Raw genomic sequence first — 20,647 nt, 5'->3', positions numbered from 1 at the left:
GTGTGGCACAGCACTACTGTGAATGAGGGAAAGTGTGAATGTTGAATGTTTTTGTTGAAATGTCCAGGAAAGTATATACATGTTAAATGACAAGATATATGTGTTCAAATAGCGTCAATTAACAAGCAGCTTCAGGTTTTTATTTCTATTTAATTCTTCATAATTAAACAATAAGAATAAGTAGCCTGATGTCCTGTAATCAGTATGAAGCTATAATTTGATGAAGCTAAAATACAATAACACATAAAGTTTTTGTACAAAGTATCGGTATCGGATTAGTATCGGTGATACCACCCTGAATTTTACTTCTTCTCAATTTCTCAATAGTAACCACAAAACTCAAAATATGTCAACAAAAACCCACAATTCACTCAGACTGTTTATTTTATTCATAACAAAATGACATAACAGAGCGAGTTGTTTAGGTGCCATAAAATAGAAACCAAAAACTATGTTAACTTCCAAAGAGATTTAGTTTTAATGTTAGCATATAAAATATAAAAAGTAAATAGGTTTAAAATATTTGCGGGACAGTATGGAAAAGACTGACAAATAAAAACAGAGAGGATCACAACGAAGTTTAAAATGAAAACCATGTTTATAAAATACATTGTCTTATTTATGATGGTATCATGATGAATTTTCATGCGTTTCTCTCTTTGTATAGCTGCAAATAAACTGTAGCTGAAAGTGCATTCATAAGAAATTTAACTGTTCCTTTTATATGTGGAATATAGTCACATTTTTGATTTTCTCACTGAATGCTATAGGACCAGGATTTAATAAGATAAGCAAAGGACATATAACAAATAATAATATTTAATGTAGCAAAGAGCAAAAACATATAAGGAGATTGTTTATCCAAGCAAAAAAAATAAAAATTAGCTAACCATGACAGCGTTCATCTGTTGGATTCTGGAACACATATTTTTCAAAGTGAACAGGACGACACTGGTTTCCAACTTTGTCACAAGCCACTATCACTTTTGTTGTGCTTTTCGTAATTCTTGTAACCCTACAGCTGCTGGTGTTCACGTCAACATCATATATCTTAAAGGTTGAGGTACTGATGCATAAGTTATCACGAACACGCCTGCCGGAGCCATTACAGATCTTCACCACACGTTTCTCATCCTTCTTCTTGATGAAAGACTGCAGAGGTCTTTTGCAGAGTCTTTCATTCTCCAAGTACCTGAAGAGTCATATCAGTGTCCTATGTTAATGTAAGGAACACATTAACCTTTTTTTCTTAAAAAAACAAACAAAAAAAACCCATACCACTTACATTAATATAAATAATATTAATAATATTATAGTTATTTTTAGTAAATGCTAAACAGCTCTTACTGGCTATTTTGTTGAGTACACCTGTTCAAAACAAATATAATCAGTCAGTCACATAGCAGCAACTAAGTGAATATAAACATGTAATATGGTCAAGATGATGCCCTGAAGTGCCAAACAAACATCAAAATGGTGAAGAAAGGTGATTTAAGTGACTCAAAATGTGGTAATGTTGTGGTTGCCAGAGTAACTGGTTCAAGTATTTTTAAAAAAAGTGCTACAGGTGTTTTCTCATACAACCATCTCTATGGTTTACAGAGAATGGTCTGAAAAAGAGAAAATAACCAGTGAGTGTCGGGTCATTGCGCAGAAATGCCTTATTTATGTCAGAGCTCAGAGGAGACTAGTCAGACTGCTCAAACTAGATTTTTGAACTAACACTGAGTTCAGTGGGCTTAAATGTCCTCCATAATCACCACATCTCAATCCAACAGATTACCTTTGGGAGTTTGGTGAAATGGGAGATTTGCATTATAAATCTGCATCTACTGTGATGCTGTCATGTCTACATGGATCAAAATCTCAGAGGAATGTTTCCAGCACCTTGTTGAATCTATGCTAAGAAGAATGTAAGGACATGGTTTGTTGAAAGCGTACTTGTGTACTGGATCCCATTGTGTTTTGCCAATTGCACTGTTAAGGAAAAGACAGCATTCTATCGATCTACCTATCTATAAGCCTTTAACTCACATTCGCCATGCCTCCTTTGATTTTCTGTTGAAGTTTTGCTGAAGGATGTGCTTCTGAACAAATCTGTTGAATCCATTATTGTTCCAGGTCCTCTGACATGGACGATTGTTGTACTTGTTCCGCGGGTTGGAGTTTTGGCTTGGATTGTAAACCATTGCATTCCATTCATGCAGAAGTGCGAGAGTGCACAAGATAGTCAGAAGGACAGCGTTCATTTTATCTAGTGTGTATGAAAAAAACATTGTGAGTACATTTATTCACACATTCAGAAACAATGTAATACATGTCTAACACTACAAAGGTCTGTATTAATCAACTTTGATGTTTTCTTGTTGTTTTTTTAAACAAGCCATTATTTGACTATTAATCAAATTATAGACAAAGATGATAACGTGTCATGTAACTACTAATTATAGAGCACTAAAGGTTCAGCAATAACCATTTTTATACATATATTTAAAGGTGGTTATATTTGGCATAAAACTTGCTGCTTCCCTTCCTCTTTTCATTCTATATTTCCTGTCTTTATCTAAGTGTGCATGAGTGTTGGACTTTATGTCTTCCGCCAGTCTTTCAGTGCACATGTGTGCACTGACACACAAATTATTGGAAATCCTACTGGTGCTACTGTAAAAGCTCCAGTGCTTCCCATCATTCTTCAGCAGATCATCCTGTCAGTTAAAACACTTAAACTGTAAACTTAACCATCTCAGGTATAAAGTAGTTCTTTATTGCTTATTGTGAGATTTATGTAACAAAACTGGTGGAAATAAATTAAAACAAATCCACTGTAAGTCTAATATCTACTTTTTCACATCAGGGTCATCATTATCATTGTAGTGGTTTTACTACAATGTCGGAAAATTAAAGGTTTTCAAAAGACTGTTTACTTGATAAATTATAAAAGATTGTCTTTATATGTATTGTTAGAGGCAGAAACTGTGCGTGTGTGTGTGAAGAGGTCTTACCTGGTCTGATCACATGAACTTCCTATGTTGTCAGTGTAGCTGTTTTAGTATGGAGGAGAAAAACAACTGAGGTTTGAGTCTATGAAACGTTTCCTTCTTTTAAACCAGCATCTTCTCTGGTGTGAACTATAACAACCAGTCATCTCAAATTTCCACTTTCTATAAAGTATGTGTTAATGATCATTTCAAGGAAAATAAGTAATGTGTAAATGTTTTTTGACACAAACTGATAGCACACCCTTCTGTTTCTGTAAATGAAGGGTTAGTTCACACTTGTGTCTGGTGTTAGTGTGAAATTTTCCATTTTACACCCACAGTGGGTGGACAACAAATAAACTGAAGTATAGAAAAACAGAAAAAGAACACAAAGAGCACCGGCCACGAGCTAAAATATTTCACTAGACTGTCATTGAACACCTTTATTATGAATCCCTCATATTCCACATGATTGGCAATCAATAAGCAAAATATGGTTGAAGTGTTTTGCTTTGTACGGCATTCACAGTGAGTTACAACAAATTTAATGTGAAGTATTGAATTGTTTTTAACATTATCATGAAATAACACACGCTCACTCAAATGTATACAAGTGACATTAAATAGCAAATTCACTCATTGCACTCCTTTTTAAACTCATGTTTTATTTAAAGAAAATAACTTTTCTTTACAGCAACTAAATTCTTTTCACGAGTAATGTGTGACAGAGTCATTGTGGTAGCTATAAAATAAATTGAGTAAAAATGTCTAACATGTTATAGAAATCACACAGTACAGTATCCTTTGCTTATCTTTTGATGTTTTGATCATTTTGTACAATTTTTAGAGCTCTTTTTTAAATCTAGTACCCAGAGCAGATTTTTCTCATATTTTACAAAGCATTGCCTCTTCATAACACTGACACAATGTAACAATCTGTCTTATTTTTATATAAACCTGGAACAAATTCCGAATTTTTTAGGCTTTAGAAACAAGCAGAAAGCAGAAAGTCAAACTCACTGGTAACATCTAGTGGACGATTGAGGAATAACAGTCTGGAAAAACTACAATGTCAAACATGTTTTATTGTATTATTTGAACCAACATCTTGACAAAAAATATAAAGTTGAAAAAAAAAAGGTTCTGTAAATGACAGTTTTATTGATTTAAATACATAATATATAATGATCACAACTGTTGCGGACTTTAAACGAAAACAGTTAAGAAAAAGAGAAGAACTCATCATCTTTTTACATATAAATATAATGAATAGCATTTATAGTCAGAGCTTAGAGAAGGGCCTAACGGTTGCTCAAGTATGTGTGTGTCTCTTGTGACTTCAAAAGCATGTCAGTCTTGCAGCTATGAGCTCTCCTAAGAAAGGGCAGACAGTACAGTATAAACTTATTTACACAAAACTGTGTTTCTAAAACATTTTTGTAATTCTCACAATTATTAGGAGGTAGAGCAGGTCAATTAATTAGAAGGTCAGTAGATTGATCCCTGGCTCCTCAAACCTGTGTGTCAACGTATCTTTGGGCAAGATGCTGACGCCTGAGTTGACTCATGTGCTCCCCCTGGAGGGTGAATGTCAGGGTTAAAGAGCTTAGACACTGGGAAAAAAAGCACTTGTGTCAATGAATGAATGAGGCTTGTAGTAAGAAAGTGTTTTGAGTGCTCAAAGCAAGTAGAACAGCACGTTAAAAGTACAAGTTAATGGTCAAAATGATCAAGTGCCCATTTGTGTCAAAGGTGTTAATGTGAAATTAATTTACTGCTAAAATGTCACCTTCATCTATGCATGATGATAATGGTTGACATGTGACATGGCACTCAGAGGTTTTGGCTTCAAATTTACTCATGGCATTTACAAAGGACATTGTCCAAATTTTATCAGGGACAGGTGAGTGGGTCTCTTCTGCTTAATCCTGGAGTGTAAACACATGTTTAATTCCAAGTTGGAGAATGACCGCTTGGATGAAGTAAACACAGGGATAGTGCCAAGCAAGGGCGTAGATTTGGCATGGACGGAAGGGACATGTCCCCACAAATATCCAGCGATTATTGAATTGTCCCCACCAATAATTTGATCTCTTCGAATAAAGAAAAACAAAATCCATAGAAATAATAAAAAAAAAGCGATCTTGCCTTTCAGGGAGCTCTGTTTAGTTTTAGCAGCGGCAAGCCTGCGCTGCGAGGAGGAGAGGAGGATGGCAGCAAAAAGAACCTGGATATAAGAAAGTATTTTTCAAAGAAACCTGTAAGTCACTTAAAGTCAAGTTCACTCATAAAATCCGTCCATCATTACAGGCTATGCAACGCAATACATGCCAACCCTCCCGTTTTTTCTCGGACAATCCCGAATTTCAGTGCCCCTCTTATTACTCTTTCTGGGTTGCAAAATAAACTTTAAAAAAATTTTCAGGCGAGAATGTAGCTGTGCAAACTTCAAATATCTGAACCGGGGAGAACAGCAAATTCCCGGCACATCGTTTTAGGCTTTGGCCCACATCAGTCTAAAATTGTATGTAACCATGAATAACGTGTTGCCATGTCCACCAGGAGAGACTGGACAGTATAGATGTAAAACAAATATGCCAGCAGTTTATCTCAGTTAATGAGAGGAGAAGGCATGTGTGTGGCCCCTTCACATAGTGGGCATTTAGTTGTTGTGTGGGACACCAGTAGTCCATGTCTATTGCTGTAATAGTAGTTCATGTTTAGAGTAAAACATCTCAGCTCACTGACTTGATAGGGGCAATGGTGTGCCTAAAATGTTGCATAATTTTGCTAAGAGATCTGTTACTTTGTGGTAATCTTAGATGAGTAGTTTTATGGACAAAAACCACCAGGTCATTCAGTGTTCCCTTAGCGCTAATGTATAAGAGATGTTGGTGTAACTGAAGTAATGTTGTTAAGTCCTTAAAGTCATATTCTTTTATTGTCATGACTGTATTTGAAGCTATTTTTATTTTTGTATGATATCTCATTTATATGGAATATGGCTGAAGTAAACTAAAGTATAAAATACTTAGTCAGTCATTTGTTTAATAGTAACTTAACATTATATAATTCACATATAAAACTATGAATTGTAATTTTAAATGGTTTAAAAGCATGTAGAATAGCATATGTAGGCAAGTATATTTCTCCTTTTTTTATCAAGAAAAAAAAGGAAACAGGGCAGGGTTCGGCGGTTGAATCATCCGTCCTCACCAATGCCAAAACCAAATCTACGCCCTTGATGCCAAGAGTTGTCAGGTGCATGAAGCATTTTTGAGAAAGTGACATTTTGTCTCATTAGGGTCGAATGGGTGAGAATTTTAAAGGATTTCCTGTATGCACCAAGAACTACTGTAAGGAGTGTCGACTGTTACACTGGCAACACAGGATTTATTTATCCTGACAGACACAGGTCATCGGTTTATAGCATGTCACTTTAAATAATACATCATTATGAAAAAAGTAGTTAAGTGGTTTTGTGAAAGTTTACAATATAAATACTCTGGTTTGTCACATTAGCTTTTAATATGTATTAACCATTAAAGACTGGAAATATTATCACAAAGGCCAGTTTATAAGTTCATAAAGACTAAAAGATTACAAAGATAAAAAAAAATAAACAACAAACATAAAAACTAAAACAGACTTTTTTTTCTGACATCTATCAACAAAAGTGTAATAATGAAGTAATGCAGCAATAATGAAGAAAGCAATTATGATATCACTGAAACGGAATGTCAAGTAGAACATGAGGAAACCATAATTACCTTAGCGAAGATCAGATTTTACCAATATTGTATCGTTTACAGCTATAGATTTGTTTTTCACTCTTAGTTGAAATTTTGCCATCACAAAAACCCCCCAGTGACTCACAGTAGAGAACTACGTAAATCACAATTCACTCCAGAATGAAATCTGTAATTAATGGAGATAAGATAAATCTTACTTTGCCTCGTGTCTAAATTCTAAAATAGTTCTGAAGACTTATTTAAAGCAAAAAAAATTGTATTTCTCATTGTCTCTCTGACTGAACCACTCATACTGTCCTCCACTCTGCATGCCCACAGCCCTGCCACACTCCTCAGTCTTTCCCTCTCTGCTCCACTTCTCATAACAGACCAGCTTGTCATTGATCCAGAACCACAGATCCAGAGTGCAGGAGTAGCGCAGGCCGAGCCAGACAAAAGGACTCGAGGCATTCTTGGCTCTCACCTCCGCCCATCTCTGTTGGTAACGGTTAGTGATGGAGACCAGTCCCCTGTGAGACTCTCTGCAGTAATCCAAGGCTTCCTTCCAGGTCTTGTTTTCTTTGATCAGGATCAATTTATCTGCCATAAAAACAAAATAACAGGCTCAATTGAAGTGAGCTGTAAACATGAGAAACTCTCTGTGCTGTTTATTTTGTTATAATAAAAAAAAAAAAAAAAAAAAAAAAAAACCTAGAAAAAGCTTGTGTGTTACTCTGCCCTCAGTAGAAAATAGTATAATAATATTATTGAACTTTGTGCAGACAGGTCAACAACATCCTCAAATATTTGTGTTTTTAAACTATTGGGAATCCAAAACAACTTCTCTCCATATTTACAGACAACAGAGACTTTAAAACGTTGGTTGAACCTAAAAGTAGCTCAAAGTTATCCCACAGATATTTAAAGTCATCTGACTGTTAACTAAGTGTATTCCTGTTTATGAGATTAATTCAGCATACATGCAGATGTAGGTGGAGGAAAAATATACAACATGTTCAGTTGGATCTTGTCAGTGATTTCAGTGATCCTCCTCTTAGAGAAAACCAGTCAGACACATGTTGATAAAAACTCACCATCATAACAGAAGAAGGGTTTTTCTTTGCCACATTCATCAGAGCTCCATTTTCCTGATCTGTTTAACAGAGTCATAGCACATTTCTTGTTGCTTTGTTCATCATTGAATAACTGCATATCCCAGTATCTGAAAGAGGAATCACTCCCATCTGAACACCTCCAGCTGTCTCTGAACAGACCCATCCACACACTCATGTTACGGCCATTGAACAGGGTCTTCATTTCTTCTCCATCTACCTGATCGAGTCCACTGGCCAAGTCAGTGTAATTATATCTGCAGTAGCTCTGAGCCTGTGTCCAGTTCATTTGTGTTTGTATCAAATACAATGTTTTCTTGTCTTTCTTCATTTCTGTGAAACAAACAAAAAAACACACAAAGACATCCCTCAATTATTTCTCACCTGAAATTCTGTCTGTCTCTGTCTTCTCACTTCACAATTATGTGATTGCATTATATTTTTATATCATGATATTATAATATTATTTAATATTATTCATATCTCCTCACCATCATAGCAGATGAACCACATAGGATGGTTACATGAAACATCTACCAGTTTGTCTCTTTTCCTCCCACAGTTCCCAGGTGGCTCATTAACAGTTCTTCCATTCAGATTCCAGCTGCTGTCATTTTGAATGTATTTCACTCCTGGCAGAGACCAATGCCACATCCTGTTTCCACCTGTGTTGTTGTTCAGTCCAATCCAGGCTTCTCCTTGATTCTGTGCGGAGTTACGGAGTCTGCTCATGTCTGTCATGTCAAACACTTTGGCCAGGTCTGTATATTTCTCTCTGCAGTATCTCTGTGCTTCATACCAGTTCTTGTTTTCTTTAATAAAGTGGTACTCATACAGGCGGCATGTAAAGAAGCAACACTGACCTAAAATACAGAAATATGATATAGAGATTATATGAGATTATTGAATTCACTTAAAAAAGTAAACAACAACAACAACAAAACGTGTGAGGTCATAATCTCATTTTAATTTAAATTAAAAAACAGTATATTTGGTAAAACAATCCACTTACCCATCAGAATAAGCAGATACAGACTCCACTGCATCTTTGATCTGACAGATGAAAGTGATGTTTTATTGCTCAAGGAAACAAAGATTTGAACAGAACTTCTTTTTTCACTTTATGTCAGGAAAGAAAAGATAGATCAATACAAGATGGTAGGAAACATAAAATACACGTGAAAAAGACCAACATACTTAAAGAAAAATAGTGTGAACTATTATGAACCAGAACAGAAACTATTTTTTGAAAAATTCAGCAGCTCATGAACAAACTGAAAAAATTAATGATTTTACTAATCTTGGAATCTCTTTTTTATTTAATGCTAGTTCATCCTTTCAGTAAGAGTTGAGGTAACAGATTTTTTAGTTTTGTTTTTTTTAGTATCACACCTGACAAGATATTTCAGATATTCTCTACACATCACCTCTGCACCACATACATAAAATATATTACAGGTTTTAAACTTACATGTTATAATTTCTTCTCTATTCGGTGTGTTCATGAAGACAGCTCTCAAGTAGATATTGATATACAGTAAAGAGAGCTCTTTTTTGTCAAGGTTAGGATTTGAATATCCAAATACAAGAGTGGGACTATTTCCCCTGAATGAATGATCCACTGATGAGAGGGATTTGTATATTCCAGTTATAAAAGGTGTCATTTACTTTATGAGTAAATAGGAAAAAAGGGGAAGAACGCACTGCACTACTAACTGTCCACCAAGCAAGAACGTATAAACATATCGTCCTTATGTGTGTTGCTTAATAACTTCATCCATTATCTTGAACTGGGTGTGATGCACAGTTAGAACTTGATCTGCTCTAGAAAGTACAGGGTATCACTGCTTCAGCTGCAGCTACTCAGACATCATAGCAGGAGACTGCAACCAACAAATGAAGGCATTTATCCAATCCAGTCTACTAATTTTTAATCCAAACCACACCTAAAATTGTGTTTCTAGGTACATTATTTTTTATATACAGTTACTGGTGTTATCAGTTTATTCAATTTAGGTTATTAGCCCCATAGAAATGAGTCCGATAAGATCTAAAGCAGGTGTATGTAACGATCACTGCTGAGTGATTGTCACTCTAACTGTCAAACAAATCACAAAATTAGTTGAGCCAGCGGATTGACTCATAGACCCAAATAAAGAAAACTGCTCTGCTTCAAGTTTTCAGGTTTGCTTTGATTGAGATAATCATCTTGTACTTGGTGAAATGATACAGGATTCTTTGATTACCTGGATAAAATTTCAGCTTCCAACATTTAATTTTAATAAAATTGTGAATGGAGGCACGGTAGACTGAGTATCTAATTTTACTTCTGCTTTTGGTTATGTGCAAATTGGAAGCAAATACTATGCTCAGTGAAATAATGACCTTATATTTCGTGGCATGCTTTTATTATTGTTTTGTTTGTTGTTTTGACTGTGTTGCTGTATGGACTATGCAGTGATGAGTGGTGAGTTTTGCCTGGGCGTCGATCCATTGGTAGTGCCTCAAGGTAATGCTTCGCGCATCTCTCCTTCACTCAATACAGACGAATGAGAGCGAGAGCTGTGTGTCAGTATTATTCATTCATTTCTCCTCACTGCTTCCCCTGTTTAAGGTAACTGCCATCCACAGAACTCTATAAACGTGGCAGCATGTGTTACTGTTAACTGTTAGCCCATTATCATTGTTCATCATAAGGATAAAGGTGAATTGTGGACTGTTTTTGCTGAGTTGAACTCCGTTGCTGTGTATGGTAGCTTTCTCTATTGCTCCACCATATTGTGTCATGATTTTTCTGTTACTGTCTGTATAAGATAACTACTGGAAGACATACAGTACTTTAAGTATTATTTAGTTGCTGTGGAAAGTCAGTGACTTTGTCAGCTAAAATATCTGAGTTAACAAGATTCATTTATCCAATGTTACAGTTCATGTTGTGTACTGTCTAAAGTATTCTCATCAGCTACTACAGAGAATAAGAGTAACTTAGTTTGGAAACTATTGTCCTGAGACTGTGTATCAATACAAGGAGAATGTGGTTTTGATTGTGTTATTTTTGTAAGACTCAATACAGACGAGGGGGTGAGAACTGCATGTCAGTACCATTCATTCATCTCTCCTCATTTCTTCCCCTGTTGAAGGGCAAAACATCTCTAGTGAAGGTTTAGTTCTGTTTTCTTGTTCTTCTCATTTAGTCTCTGTGTGTTTTGTTTTCTTGGTTCCTTACCTGTCATGTCCGACGTCTCTGTGTCAAGTCTGCTTATGTCTCATGCTTCCTGTTTTATTTTGATAGTCCTTGTCCCATGTTAGTGTACCTAGTTTTGCTTCCCCTTGTCTCTTTGTGTCTGATTAGTCCCAGGTGTGTTTCCACCTGTTCCCCATCCTCTCGTTATCTTGCCTGTGTCTTTTAGTCTTCAGTCTTCCAGTCTTCAGTCTTCCCCTGTTTGTTGTCACCTCGTAATGTCAAACCCTCACGATGCAGTGTGTTATCGCCGTGCTCCCCTTTTGCTAGTCTTTTCCTAGTCCATTTCTGTAACCTATTATGGTTATACCCCTAGGATCAGAGACACTGGCCCTTTGAACAGAGAGCCAGTCCAGACTTCTGTACTGACGTAACTGTGATCTTTACAGTAGTTAACAAAAATCTCCAACAGAGTGACTCTAGGAGCCTGTGGCGGGGATTAAGGACAATAACGGATTACAAAGCACCAACAACCGGTATGACGAACGCGGACGTGACTCTGGCAGACAAGCTGAACACCTTCTATGCTCGCTTCGAGGCTGCAGCTAAAGACGCTAACGATGCTAATGCTAGCGGCGCTAACGGCTGCAGACAGGAAACGTGCTCCGAGCATGACGTGAGGAGAGCCTTCAAGAGAGTGAACACCAGGAAAGCAGCAGGACCAGACGGCATCTCAGGTCGTATCCTCAGAGTCTGTGCATACCAGCTAGCACCTGTGTTCATTGAGATATTCAACATCTCTTTATCTCAGTCGGTGATCCCCACATGCTTCAAAGAGTCCATCATTGTTCCTGTCCCGAAGAAACCCCACCCTGCTTCTCTCAATGACTATCGCCCTGTAGCCCTCACCTCAGTAGTGATGATGTGCTTTGAACGCCTGGTCAGAGACTTCATCATTTCTTCACTACCAGACACACTGGACCCGCTACAGTTCGCTTATCGTCCAAATCGTTCCACAGACGATGCCATCTCTCATCTCCTCCACACATCACTTACTCACTTGGACACTAGAAGGGGGAATTATGTTAAAATGCTCTTCATCGACTACAGCTCTGCATTTAATACCATAATTCCCTCCACACTCACCACCAAGCTGGAGCACCTGGGACTCAGCTCATCTATGTGTCAGTGGATCTCCAACTTCCTAACTGGCAGACAACAGGCAGAAAGGATGAGCGGACATGTCTCAGCCTCCATCACTCTCAGCTGGAGCTCCCCAGGGGTGTGTTCTGAGCCCCCTGCTGTACTCTTTGTACACATATGACTGTGTGGCCATTACCAGCTCCACCACCATCATTAAGTTTGCTGACGACACCGTCATGGTGGGCCTGATCTCTGATAACAACGAGACGGCCTACCTGAAGGAGATTAGGAATCTGGAGAACTGGTGCCAGAGGAACAACCTCCTTCTAAACGTCAGTAAGACAAAGGAGTTGATAGTGGACTTCAGCATTAAGCAGGAGAGGAACTACCAGACCCCCGTCATCAACAAGTGCCCAGTGGAGAGAGTGGACAGTAGGGATGGGTATCGTTTAGGTTTTATCCGATACCGGTGCCAAACCGGTACTTTTGAAACGGTGCCGGTGCTCAAACCGGTGCTTAAAGAATGGAGAACACAAAATTGGTCCAAAAACCTCATGTTCAGCTGTTTTTTTGTAAAAGATAACAATGTTAGCCTTTTCTGCAGCTATGGGGCATATATGGTATCACTCTTGGCTGGAAGCAGTGCTTAAACAATGGAAAAAACACAAACGTTGTCCAAAAACCTCTCATGTTTAACTGTTTTTTCTTTGGTCATTTTAGCCTTTTTGGCCAGGGTGAAGGGAGTATCTGCCATCAAACAAGAAGACAGCCGCATGTAGCTATGATGATGTTTGCTAGTTCACCTTACATGCATTAATGTAATAACGTGGTTAACCTACTCAACGTAAATTACACACGAACAACATTCACGCAGAGAAGAACAGCTGCTGCTGCCATCATCATCCGTCATCATTTCTGCTACACTGGCAGGGCTAGGGGCCAGGACTCTCCTCTTCAGGTTTTTGGGGGATGTTGCTAACTCCGGGTCCGATAACAGGCAACCCACCCGCAGTAGATGTGCTCGGTGTGAGGTCTCACAGCAAGCTATCAAATATGGCGCATTTTTCGCCTTTTAAAAAAAACGCTATGCGTCGCCAGGTGTTTCATCGGATTTGAGGTGTTACCTCCTTTGACAGTATCACAGTATCAGCTTAAAGCACTTGTTGCAGGCTGCTGAGTTTGCATATTTTGCCGTGAAGTACAGCCAGACTTTGACCGCTTCGCCTTGGACATTTTTAATCTGTAGCTCTGCTCTAAAAGAACGTACGTACCTGGACCCGCCTACTATCCTCGGAAACGTAAAATGATTGGCTAGAATTTAAAGTGTATGACATCTCAGGAAAAAAAAAGCACCGAAATAAAGCACCGAAATGTGCGCTGCTTTTCGGTCTGGTTACTACCGTTTATGTCAGAACCGGTGCCATCATGGCACCGGATACCAGTACCCATCCCTAGTGGACAGCTTCAAATACCTCGGAGTTCACATTACACAGGACCTGTCATGGTCCTGTCACATCAACACCGTGGTGAAAAAGGCCCGACAGCGTCTCTACCACCTCAGACACTTGAGAGACTTCTGACTGCCCTCCAAGGTGCTCAGGAACTTTTACTCCTGCACCATAGAGAGCATCCTGACGGGAAACATCTTAACCTGGTTCAGGAACAGCATCATGCAGGACAGACGAGCTCTACAGAGGGTTGTGCGATCAGCTGAGTGCACCATCCGCTTCGAGCTCCCTGACCTGCACTCAATCTACAGCAGGCGGTGCTGGACCAAGGCCAGGAAGATCGTGAAGGACCTCAGCCATCCAAACAACAGACTGTTCTCTCTGTTGGGGTCAGGAAAGCGATTCCGCTCCCTGAAGACCAACACAGAGAGACTGAGGAGGAGCTTCTTCCCGCAGGCGATACGGTCTCTCAATCACACCACCACACAGTACTGACCCACACATATGGTTTTTACACACACACTGGACATTCTGAACTTTGTTTACACTAGTGGCCACTGCACAACTACACTGCATGGTCATCTAATCGAATCACTTTATCACAAGTCACTTAAATAAATCACTTTAAGCATATTTGCACTGCACAAGACACTTACACATGTGGATTGCACAAACCTGGACATTATATTTCTTCATACCATTTAGTACTTGTACAGCTGCTGTTTTTGTTCTATATTTCTTCATATATTCTTATACATTTCTATATTGGGTATTTGTGTCTTGTGTATTTTGTTGTACAGTTATTTTATTTTTAACTTAAATTTTTATATTTTATTTTATTCCTTCCTAATTAAATTTACGCTTCATTTTAATTTTCATATTTATTTCCTATCCTATTCATAGTCTTTTTTTCTTTAGGTCACGAATAGTTGTCTAAACATTTCACTGCATATCGTACTGTGTATGACTGTGTATGTGACAAACCAAATTTGAATTTGAATTTGAACTTTGAAAATAATTTTTTTGTGAGATAGCCAGTGATAGGAAATGGCTAACAGTTCATTTTGAAAATGAACTATTTTCAAAATAGTTCATTTTCAAAATTTTCAATTTTTTTGTAGTTTATTGCACTTTTTTGCAATTTATCTAATTACTATGCACTTAATCCATACATATTATTAAAATTTGGGCTACAATGGTTGTACTGATGTATAGCAACTTGAAATGCTCCCAAAAATAGCACTACAGCATGTAAAAATATAATATAAGCTCTGGCGGACTTGGTTCTATGGTAGGTCTTAAAGGGTTAAGAGACATGGTTACAAAGAGGATTTCAAAGTCCAGGCTGTCAGTCACGCATTAGAAGCTGGAAATAGAGCAGCTGTGAAATCTGTCTGTCTTTGTTATTATGCTCATCGTCTTTTAGTTTACATTTTCGTTATGCACAAAACAACATTGTTTTCTTTTATTTATGGAGCATTATTACTTAATAAATGCTGATAATTTCTTTTTCAGTAATTTCTTCGTGTACATTTGCGCTGTATGTTAATAAAAGTGCCTGTGTGACATCTGGGACACAGCTTTGACTAAGAACTCTCTTTTTGTTTTTACCTAAAAAACAAATATCGAGATATATATTGTATATCACCATCCAGCAAAAAAATATTGAGAGGTTACACATGTCAGGATGGTATGTTATGAGTTTGTTTCAGTAGCTTATCACCACTGTGGGCCATAAAATGTTAAAATTCATTTTCTAAGCTGTTTCAGCACCACTCACTCTCTCTAATGACCTCTCATTAATATGATCAAACTGGCTGCTTTGATGCTGTTTAATAATAAACTTTTCTCTTGTCTGTATCTCTGTATCCCTTATCTATCTGTATCCATCCGTTGAACTCAGCAAAAGAGCAATGAGTAAATACTAATACATTTGCTAGCATGACTATAAAGATCCACTATTTTTCTTACATTTCTGTTCTATGTTCACTAATTCATTCTGTGCTTATAAGTCAAAGTTATATAATGTTGACAGGCTCAAAACAGAGGGACCTTCACATAGGTATAAATACATGGCTGCTTTTGACAAACGTGACATTTTTTCAGGTATCAGTTTGTTGACGAATGCAGCTTAAATGTCCCAGTTTATCCTCCTCACTCCTAAAAATGTTTATAAGTTACTCCCATTTATTTGTACCCCAACAATTATTTCGTATCACCAACACATAATTGTGAAGTAGGAATGGAGGCAGTCCCTGTATGATTCAATTAAATTATTTACTTCAATTTTATCCATTGATCTCACATATTCATATTCACGATCAAGCAGGAAAAAAAGCAAAACAATATTGTTTATAAAGCAATACACCTTAGTCATTCAAAGCATTTTAGTAAAGATTTTTTTAAAAATGTATTAAAATGCAGTTAATACTAGGCAATGCAATGAAACTCGAATTAGTTAAATTAACATAAATATACGTCTTAAAATGATATCAAATTCAAGAGTGATAATAAAATTAAATACTACAACTTGCCAAAAGGAAAACAAAGGCTTTTGTATTAAGCACATCTGAATGTTACAGAAATTGGTTTGATTTGTGTGAAGCATCATATTTAAAAGAAACTCTGGCCTGTCATCCTAAGCAGACATACATTTACTTTTTCTTACGTTTGCGTGACCAAAAAGCCACCAAAGGTTGTGTGGTTGGCTCCCCAAACATATTCATTTCAGTGGTATTAGCGCCACTGTGGACCAAAGTCAAGCCAGAGAACAACAAAATAGACTGTAAAATGGTAAAATTCATTTTCCAAGCTGTTTTAGCACCGCTCACTCTCTAGACCAAACTGGCGTTTTGATGTTGTTTAATAATAAAATGTTCTCGTCTGTATCTCCTATCTGTTTGTACCAGTTGGACTCTGCAAAGCACAATGGGGAAATTGTTTTTCTACTTCCTGACACAGAGGCTTGATTGGAGGACAGTTTAAGACCTTGAACATATTTAGGTAGGCTGTAAAAGTAACGTTTATTTGAATGGCAGAAATGCCCTGCAGAGCACAAAAGCTATGACAAGGCTTTAAGTGGTTTTTAGGAACTTTAAATCACTAAAATAAATTTATTATGTCAAAGGCAAGGTTAATGTGCTTTTTGTAACACTACAGAATTCAGCAAATCTGGTCTACATAAAATATATCATATATTATCTTATTCTCACTCTTTGGGTAATCTAGGAAGGTCAGACTCAGTTTTCGATTTATTGTTTTATGAGGTTTTTTGTGTTCCTTGGAGCTCAGTTTGATTTTGTTTGTTGTTTTGCCCTTGGCTTACTCTGAGTTTAAAGGGGACATGAAACGCTGCACGTATAAAGGCCAATTTACATTATTGAGCCCTGTTCTCAAAAACTGGCAAGGATGTAACTCTGTCTGTGAAGCTGGATTTAAATAACTGTTATAGGTCCTGTGTCTTATTAAACACCATTAATTATGTTATCAACCCTTCACCTACCCCACACTTACCAGTGTCTCCAGCTACCTGTGAAACCTTTTTACAGTTTCTTGTTAAAGATAAGATAAGATAAACCTTTATTAGTCACACATGTGAGAAATTTGTTGTGTCACAGCAGAAAGTGGACAGGGCAGAGTTACAGTAGCAAAAATAAAGAAAAACAATGGAATAGAATAAGATGAAAAAGAATATCATATGTTACAACCCGGCTCAAAGGATGTGACAAGTAAGTGGGAGACCACACACAGGCTTTTAAAGGCTGTAAGATATTTTAATGAAATAAAGTAAAGAAACTCAGGTTAAATGATACAACAATCATAACTGAACATAACCAAAGGAGCATAATGAGCCCCAGATGAAGAGAGAGAGAGAGACAGAGGTTCAGTCAAGGTAGCTTTATAACTGGGACTGGCCTTCTCAGGTGTGCTGTATCCATAATTGGGTCAGCTCCACCAACCACATACCTGAAAGAGACAGTCAACAAGAAAACAAGGCCAGCCCACTGGCTGTCACACATGCTATATGCAACAGAATAAAATGCTACGTTGTCAGAAAAAAAATTACACTTAGTGTTATTGCACATGTGTAGATGTGTGTGTTTGGTCAGCTGCGAAGTCTTTGTTGTAGAGTGTGACAGCAGTGGGTAGGAAAGACCTGCGGAGTCTCACCGTCCCACATTGTGGGTGCTGCAGCCTGCTACTGAAGGAGCTTCTCAGTGCTGTCAGAGTCTCCTGCATGGGGTGGGAGATGTTGTCCAACAGGAATGACAGCTTAGCCACCATTCTCCTGTCACTCACCACCTCCACTGGGTCCAGAGGTCATCCTAGAACAGAGCTGGCCCTCCAGATCAGCCCGTTCAGTCTCTTCCTGTCAACAGCTGAGAGGCTGCCGTCCCAGCAGACCACACCGTAAAAGATGGCTGAGGCCACCACAGAGTCACAGAAGGTCCTCAGCAGTGGGTCCTCCACTCCAAAAGACCTGAGTCTCTGCAGCAGGTACAGCCTGCTCTGCCCTTTTCTGTAGAGACCATCTGAATTATGAGTCCAGCCCCGTTTATTGTTCAGATGAACACCAAGGTATCTGTAGCTATCCACAGCCTCAATGTCCATATCTTGATTGTTTAGTGGTTGCAGTGGAGGATATTTGTGCCTGCGGAAGTCTACCACCAGCTTGGCCTTGGGTGAGTTCTCTGTACTCCCTGTCGTCCATGTCAGTGATGAGGCCGACTATTGCAGAGTCATCAGAGAACTTCTGCAGGAAGTATAATTCTCTTCAATGCCAGGTTGGTAGGCAAACTGAAGTGGATCCAGTGATGAGCTGACCAGGGGCCGAAGCTTATAATCTTTCTGTTCCAGCAAATTTCTCAGCTGTTTTTGAACACTTTGAGCCTGTTTCTCTGTGCACTTTGGCTGGAGTGGGACCCTCTGTCCAGAAGTCCAGAACTCCCATTGCAAAAAAAATCTGTGAGTGTTCTTTGATGGCAATTTTTTATTTGGGGGAAACAAATAAATCCTGTTGTAAAAGCCAGCTTCTTCCAGCTCAGGCCCCTTGCAAAAATTAAGAACATTTGGTCATCTGTTGACTTCAAGAAAGTGATTTATGCATTTATTTTATCCAAGTTGACTACTGTAATAGTCTTTATTTTGGTATCAGCCAGGCTCTGCTCTCCCATCTTGTTCAGAATGCTGCAGCCCAACACTTTATAGGCACTCATAAACACAACCATATTTCCCCAGTGTTTCTCATTCACATTAAGGGGACGGCTGTGGAGCGTGTGAGCAGCTTCAAGTTCCTGGGAGTCCACATCTCCGAGGATCTCATCTGGACGACCAACTGCTCCAAGCTGGTCAAGAAGGCTCACCAGCGCCTCTTCTTCTTGAGGACTCTGAGGAAGAACCACCTGTCCTCAGACATCCTGGTGAACTTCTATTGCTGCACCATTGAGAGCATCCTGACCAACTGTATAACAGTCTGGTACAGGAACTGCTCTGCCTCGGACCAGAAGGCGTTGCAGATGGTCGTGAAAACTGCCCAGCGCATCGCCAGAGCACCACTTCCTGCCATAAAAGACATCTACAGGAAGCGGTGTCTGAAAAGGGCTGGGAAAATCATCAAAGACCCCAGTCACCCATCACATAGACTCTTCACCCTCCTGCCCTCTGGGAGGCGCTACAGGAGCCTCCGGACTAAGACCACCAGGTACCGGAACAGCTTCTTCCCCACAGCTGTCAGACTCCTGAACTCTGCCTCCTGACATCTGACCCACGTTAACACATGGACTGAACATACACACACCCACAACCACCTACACACACACACAATGGACAACTGTACCCTCAAACGCACAATAATAACATGGACTGAACCACCACTCACAACCACTAGCACTTTATAGCCTCTGTAGAAATTATCCACATATCTCACTCATCTTAACTGCACTACTGTATAGCTCTGTGTAAATAATCATTCTGTACATACGATAATTTTCAATCCTACAACTGTTTATAACTTGCATAGTTCACATTTCTGTATAACTGTATATCTCAGATTTCTGTATAGTTTTTTTTTATTTCATATTTATATCCTGTTCATAGCTTGTACTCACTACAGCCTGTACATACTTATAGTTATAGAATATTCATAACATACTTCATATCGTGTACATTATAACATACCAAAATAGACCCATTTCTGTAACATACTTACATATCTATATTATTGCTAATATATATTGTAATATATCTATATCACGGCTAAAGCACTTCTGGATGGATGCAAACTGTATTTCGTTGCCCTGTACCTGTGCATGTGCAATGACAATAAAGTTGAATTCTAATTCTATTCTATTCTATTCAGTATGTTACAGAATTGATTTTAAGAGTTCATTGCTTGTTTTTAAGTCTCTAAATGGACCCTCCTACCACTTTGATTTTTAAACTAAAAATACTCCAAATAGAACTCTTAGGTCAGCTGAAAGGTTGCTTCTGATTGTTCCTAGCAGCAGAGTAAAACCCAGAGGAAACCGGGACTTTGCAATTGCTGCGCCTAAACTGGAATAGTCTGCTTCTTCAAATTATTACCTCTCCAAAACTCAGCATTTGTAAACCTCGTCCAGAAACGCATCTTTATTCCCTAGCTTTTAATTGTTAATGAGCCTTGTTTTGTTCTTTCTCTGTGTATTTGTTTTACTTTTTACTATGTACAGCACTTTGGTCGACCTGTGTTGTTGTTAAATGTGCTTATAAATAAACTGATTGATTGACTGAAACGGACCATCATGAGAGTATTCCAAAGAGGACATGAAATATTTACTTTAACTTTCCATACATTATCCAGAACTATCTTCTACATAGCACGAAACAACAATGAAGAATGTGTGCATCAAATTCACTAGTGGCATCTAGTGGACAAATAAGAAATGACAGTCTTGATGTCATTTTATTATTATTATTATTATTATTATTATTATTGATAATAGTTGATATTTTATGTTCTTTTTATATTTTTAAAATCTAGTTATAGATTTTAAAGATATCTACTTATCAAATATAT

The 20,647-nt window shown here is 38.1% G+C and overlaps 1 protein-coding gene and 1 long non-coding RNA gene across 2 annotated transcripts; both read right to left on the bottom strand.

Annotated features, from left to right (window-relative positions):
• Positions 1 to 3,417, bottom strand: LOC146522397 (uncharacterized). The gene is made up of 3 exons (XR_014870847.1): positions 3,003 to 3,417; positions 2,035 to 2,254; positions 1 to 1,192 (listed from the first exon to the last, which is right to left on the bottom strand). It is a non-coding gene; the product is annotated as an uncharacterized LOC146522397 (long non-coding RNA).
• Positions 3,418 to 5,129: 1,712 nt separating this feature from the next.
• Positions 5,130 to 9,274, bottom strand: LOC146522396 (C-type mannose receptor 2-like). The gene is made up of 4 exons (XM_085141184.1): positions 8,834 to 9,274; positions 8,313 to 8,684; positions 7,804 to 8,154; positions 5,130 to 7,309 (listed from the first exon to the last, which is right to left on the bottom strand). The coding sequence occupies exons 1-4, from the start codon at positions 8,865 to 8,867 to the stop codon at positions 6,966 to 6,968; spliced, it is 1,101 nt and encodes a 366-aa protein (XP_084997310.1). The 5' UTR covers positions 8,868 to 9,274; the 3' UTR covers positions 5,130 to 6,965.
• Between the last annotated feature and the right edge of the window lie 11,373 nt (positions 9,275 to 20,647).

Source organism: Neolamprologus multifasciatus, chromosome 3 (genome assembly GCF_963576455.1).
Source record: "Neolamprologus multifasciatus chromosome 3, fNeoMul1.2, whole genome shotgun sequence".
Taxonomy (NCBI): Eukaryota; Metazoa; Chordata; class Actinopteri; order Cichliformes; family Cichlidae; genus Neolamprologus; species Neolamprologus multifasciatus.
Note: the sequence above shows the minus strand (reverse complement) of the source record. Positions and strands in the feature narration are given on the sequence as shown.

Excerpts from the sequence above, each read along its gene's own strand:
- LOC146522396 (XM_085141184.1), bottom strand. The coding sequence starts at position 8,867 with ATGCAGTGGAGTCTGTATCTGCTTATTCTGATGG. Across the intron at positions 8,685-8,833 it reads GTATCTGCTTATTCTGATGG|GTCAGTGTTGCTTCTTTACA; the intron begins GTAAGTGGATTG and ends TCTGTATTTTAG. Across the intron at positions 7,310-7,803 it reads ACCCTTCTTCTGTTATGATG|ATAAATTGATCCTGATCAAA; the intron begins GTGAGTTTTTAT and ends TTTTTATGGCAG.